Consider the following 5959-nt stretch of genomic DNA (forward strand, 5'->3'; position numbering starts at 1 on the left):
TTTTGACATTAACAAAGTTGTCAGATTCTCATACTTATTTCAAAAGTTGAGAAATTCGTAAATATTTGAGGTTTTTAGCTAAAATAGCGTTTTAAACGGCATAACCTCTTACAATAATCATTAATAATGATAAACTAAAGAAAAGAAAACGTCCATAAGTTGAAACGACCATGTGAATTGTTACAAAAGTGTATAATTTTTATTTTTTACAAGTTACCCCCTTGAAAATCTGGCGAAATGTCTAAGAATAAAGGAAAAAAGAATGTATTGCAAGGTAAATAAGATTGTTTTTTGAATAACAAGTCGCATACTGGCTTGCCCAGCTGTGACACCTGTTTTTTTTTTGTTATTTTTTCTTTGCATTTTTTATTTTTATTTTTTGAGCTTAGATTAGTTGTTATTTAAGCATATACTGACGGAGACCACGTTTATAAATTTAGCATACACATCTTATAATCGAGTTTTAAAATACAAATATTTCAAATATAATAAAATACAATATGTAGGTAATTGAAATTTCCAATTGGATATCGACAATAGTACTTTCTTATAAGTATTAATCTCCTATATTTTGTAAAATACAATACAATAGCACATATTATACAAATAAAAATTACTTTAAAAGTCAGTCAAAGAATCTCAAGTGCCCGTCATGCCTCCCTAATTACCTTGATTTATTGATATAAGTAACTTCTGCCAGTGGCTTCGTCCGCATTCTTCCTTTGCATTATTCCAGGCCATAATCTACCCTTGTTTCAAAGTTCATCTTGATCCCTTCAGCCGTTTTGAAATTTAGGAGTAACAAACATATATAGAAACTTTTGCATTTATAATTTTAGTAGGATTGCATAAGATAAGGCAATGCATCTATTAGCCGTTCGCGACAAGTTGAGACCTGTAGAGAATAGTAGACTGCACGGTTGGTGCTGTGGCTGAGCAACTGGCTGCCGCGCCACGGGTAGCGGGTTTGATTCCCGCACGGAGCAACTTTTTCTGTGATCCACAATTTGTTGTTTTGGGTCCGAGTGTCATTTGTATATGAACTTGTATGTTTGTAAACACACACACGACACAGGAGAAAATCCTCCAATGTTTTTTTTAAAAAAAGAATATTATAAAGAAACACACCATATAGGGAGACCTCTTATGACTTAATTTAAACCACATATTTGTTATCATCTTGGCTGACAATATACAAAAAATGAGCGAAATAGGCCCAGTAGGTAAGCCAAAAAGTGTTCACTGTTTACAAATACGGCATTGCAACAGCTGCGCCGCAGTTCCGTAACATTCCTAGACAACCTACAACATTACAGCTCTTCTGTGATCAAGGAACATACAGAATTTAATACTTGATTAATATAATTATTTTATTTTTGTTTGAAAATGTAAATTTGTTCGGTTTTCATTGAAATATTTAGCTGTATTATGTTTCTGTGGACTAGTAATACTTGTAGTTTCATTTAAATCATATGAGTGATCTCCATACTGTAGTTATAATAGGTGAAAATTATTAATAGGTACTTATTTTATGTTCCTTCCGCTTTTTACTATCACTCTTATTTCTTTAAACGTTAGGTTGAAAATTGTTTGTGACAAAATGACCAAACTTTGTCAACCATTTTTAATAGGTTGGTCATCTTAGAAGAGAATGAATGACTGACGACACTACTGCCCTCTAGCTTCCACATACCATAAACTGGGCTTTACCATTCTTAAAGGTAAGAGCCGTAAACTAAAACTGAATTTCAGGATAAAACGTGTAAATATTTTAGTATTGTAGGATTTTTTAGCTTAATGTAGAAAAACAGCTGAATTTATTTAATTTATAAGCATCCATTATCAGCCTATAAGTGGCCTCTTCTCACACGGAGAAGGTTTGAGGGTTTGAGCATTAATCACCACGCTTGCACAATAGAAATGATAAGCGCAGGTTTCCTCACGATGTTTTCCTTCACCGTTTGTCAGTGGTGTCTAAATCTAAATAATCGTAGAAAGTACATATAATTCGGAAAAAGTAACATTGGAATTGACCTTTGGTAGGTTTCGAGCCCGCACTCTCATGCATGAGAAGCGGACGTCTTAACCCATTACAGGATTAAGTTTTATATAACACTTATTTTGATTTTAATTGAATTATTTATTATTTAATTAATTATTCACAATATATAGAATTTTCTAGCGTCCGATTTATGGAACTTTGTGCTGCAATGGGTTAAACCACCGGGCTAACACGACATTATAAGTATAGCATAGGTAGCCCAAGTAGCACAAAACTGCATTATAAGATGTCACACGAGATAACTTCGGTTACTTTAGCACTTATAAGGAGTTATTACAGTACACTCGACCTGCAATAGGTGAAGAGTGAGCTTCCACCTGAATAAGAACGTTATTACGCGTCACGGAGACCCCGCTGCAACGCTTGCAGCGTTAATATAGGTAACAAGTTCAGTATTATACAGCTTTAAGCAATTTGAAGTACTTTTGTGGACTTTAACTAAGCTATATTCTGAATTGAAGACCACAACTGAACTCTTAGACGACTTGCATTTTAAGAAAGATCACGTGAGCTATTATGATGTAATCAGTTATTCTGTGGCTTCAAATAACAAAGATATAATGCCTTTTGCTGCACACAGTGGAACTTGTGTAATGTTAATCAGCTTGTTACACGCAATCGTATAATAGCTTCTATAAAGCCTACATGATCACTATGGGTTACCCACTATCAAGCTTTACATGAATCTGTAGCTGACTTCTGTAACACAAGAACAACTCGTAACAGCTCGTCACTGATTCATGTACCACGAGTGAACACCTCAACAGCTCATGCCGTTTAATTTTAATTAAAATGGTACACATTGCTTGTCTGCCATTTTTTAGATTCTAACCTATGTATAAATAATAAATAACAATTGGTTATTGTTTAGTTAACAAAAATTTCAAAAGAATTTGAATAGAAAGCGTAATGATTTCATTTTACAGCTTATTCTCAAATTACAAATGAAAAAAAATAGACTTAATTTTTTATTATCATCAACGTTTTTAATACTATAATTTTCAGGAAAGCAGAGCTATTTTGAGAGCGCGTGAAAATATTCGTCTATAATTATATAGCATTTGACAGTAAACTTTCTTTCCCATTCGAATTTCATGCACATGAGGAAAAACAAAGTTTTTCTTCCCGATAAATATTTGCCCATAAACACTTTACAAAATGGTTCATACAAAACATATCAAAATAATAAGTAGTAGGGTGAAAATTATTCACAATTTTGCCACTTGTGAATTGTCAGCTCCATATAAGAGTTGCTAATATCCTGGAGTGTATTTTGTGGTGATAAACAAGGAACAAGTACTCTATTATTCAGCCCTTGTGGTGTATAAAAAGTAACATATACCCTGATAATCGGTCATTATTCAGCTCTTGGGGCGACTGTTACCTTCAATAATGCCCAAATAACGCTGATATAGTGCAACCAGCTACATTATTCAGCTAACAGCTGATTAATTTGTGCCCAAATCAGAGTTATATCAGCTGAGTAGGCGCCTCTAACGCTCTTATTCAGTAGGTTTATTCAGCTGAAGATTTCATTGTGAACAGTAATTCAGCTACTATTCAGCGCTTCTGTGCTATATGGGAGTTAGCTCATAAATGTCTTAATAAACTCATAATTAAAAGAAAAAATACATAAATAAATCCAATCTTTCCAGATTTCACCCTCAACGACTGTGCGAACGCACCAAAACCGGTTAAAGAAATAAGAAAACCAGCTATCATAGACCCAGCCATGGAACGAAACTGGGACGAATTACCTGAAGACTCCGAAGTAGAGCCTGAAGTTCAGGACGGCCAAATAACACTAGTATACAAAAATAAAAAGAAAAACACAGAACCGCCTTTAGACAACCGACCGGGCAAAGAATACCCAGAGATCATATTTTATCTCCTCTCAAAATACATAAAACCGGAAGACATAGCCTCATTTGCAAGGATAAATAAATCAGCCTACCTAGTAACCAAATCTAAAGCCTTTTGGATGTTACAATACAAACGGCATTGCGAAAATCATCCGAAATTGCCTGAAAAACTGCGTTTTGAGAGTTTAAAGTCCTATGGATTGAGGCAGACGGTTATAAGGTCGTTGTACCATACTTATGATGTGTTGAATTATAGGATAGTTCGTAAGGAGATCCCTCCGAATCGTCTTGTGAGCTGGGTGTGTGTAAATGTGTGGTATAATAGGGGTCTTACGTATTGGAATGTGTACTTTAAGTTGAAAAGACCACAAATGTATGAGAAACGGATTAGTGTGGATGAAGATTTGATTGAAGAGATGGGACGGATCGATGCTAATCCGGAGGAGGGGGCTCAGGTTTTGATGGTAGGTGTAATTGTATTTTTTTATGGTATAAGCTGGTAAACGGGCAGACGGATCACCTGATGGTAAGCAATCGCCGCCGCCACATAAAACACCAGAGGCGTTACAAGTGCGTTGCCGGCCTTTTGGGGGTTGGGAATTTAAGGGTTGTTGTGGAATCGGGGATCGGGAAGATTGGGAAGGGGGTAAGTGGGCCTCCGGTAACCTCACTCACTAACGAAACACAACGCAAGCGTTGTATCACGTCGGTTTTTGCTCGACCGTGGGATCACTCCGGTCGAGCCGGCCCATACCGAAGCATGGCGAGCTCACACTTATGTTGAAACTAAGAAGAAGACTAAAGCTTGCCCATGTTTTATTATAAATAATAGCGAACCTAGCGACCAATGGTGATATATTACGCATGTATTATACATCGCATAAATCCTTCCTCTTGAATCACTCTATCTAAGCCGATTGTTGTAACGCCTCTGGTGTTTCAAGTGTCCGTGGCTCGACGGCGATTGCTTACCATCAGGTAATACGTTCTGCTCATTTCCATAAAAAATGCTTAAACTAAAACAATCTTCAAAAAATTTCCAGGTAACATGCAAAGGCTTCGACAGGATCCCCCCCCTACAAGGCATGACGCTATCAGCCGTCACCATGGCGCTATCACACGGCTACCGCCATCACACCCTGTACCTTGGATTCAGTAGCTCCTGCTATACCTTCAAAGGCATAGTTCCTGAACACGAGCTGATCCTGGATGCCGTCGTCAGGGTCCTGGTTTGCGACTGGTGGCACCCTCAATACCCCCACTCTGGTAATTTCGTACCCAGGCAAGATCCCCCACTTCTGTTGAAGGATTTTTTCGATGATGAAGACGGGTCGTGAGATGTTTTAAATGTTGTTTTTAGTTTTAATTTTGTTTTGTGTAGGTGATCATTCGTCATCTGACTGCACGGTTGGTGCGGTGGCTGTCGGGCAACGGGTAGCGGGTTCGATTCCCGCACGGAGCAACTCTTTGTGTGACCCACAAATTGTTGTTTCCGGGTCTGGGTGTCATGTGTATGTGAACTTGTATGTTTGTAAACACACCCACGACACAGGAGGAAATACTAATGTGGGGCAACGTTTTTTTTAAAAAATCTATCTTTTTTTGATATTCTTTAAAAAAATACGTTGCCCCACATTAAGGGTCAATTTATACTAGCGCAGAGTCGAAACGCATCGAAGCGTCTTTCCAAAACTGAACATAACAAATTCAACCTTAACTCCACAGCGTAACGCACAAATTACTTCTGAGATTTTAAAAAGGCGCGCGTATTCGTCCTAATTCGCGCGAATGCGCGCGAACAACGCTTTGACACTGCGCTAGTATAAATTTACCCTTACGCTGTGGAGTTAAGGTTGAATTTGTTATGTGCAGTTTTGGAAAGACGGTTCAATGCGCTTCGACTCTGCGCTGATATAAATCGACCCTAAGATTGTCTCCTGTATCGTGGGTGCGTTTACAAACATACAAGTTCACATACACATGACACACAAACCCGAAACAACAATTTGTGGATCACACAAAGAGTTGCTCCGTA

General features: G+C 37.5%; 1 protein-coding gene across 2 annotated transcripts; it reads left to right on the forward strand.

Moving 5' to 3' along the window:
- LOC118280307 (putative transmembrane protein 183BP) lies at window positions 1-5425 on the forward strand. 2 transcript variants are annotated; one of them, XM_035600271.2, is made up of 3 exons: window positions 1-274; window positions 3718-4388; window positions 4968-5424. In XM_035600271.2, exons 1-3 carry the CDS (start codon window positions 238-240, stop codon window positions 5259-5261), a joined length of 1002 nt encoding a protein of 333 aa, XP_035456164.2. In that variant the 5' UTR covers window positions 1-237; the 3' UTR covers window positions 5262-5424. The 2 variants fall into 2 exon arrangements, with proteins under 2 accessions (XP_035456164.2, XP_050558170.1); XM_050702213.1 differs by lacking the exon at window positions 1-274 and adding an exon at window positions 1629-1721 and having other exon boundaries at window positions 4968-5425.
- The last annotated feature ends 534 nt before the right edge of the window (window positions 5426-5959 follow it).

Source organism: Spodoptera frugiperda, chromosome 21 (genome assembly GCF_023101765.2).
Source record: "Spodoptera frugiperda isolate SF20-4 chromosome 21, AGI-APGP_CSIRO_Sfru_2.0, whole genome shotgun sequence".
In the NCBI taxonomy this organism is placed as follows: domain Eukaryota; kingdom Metazoa; phylum Arthropoda; class Insecta; order Lepidoptera; family Noctuidae; genus Spodoptera; species Spodoptera frugiperda.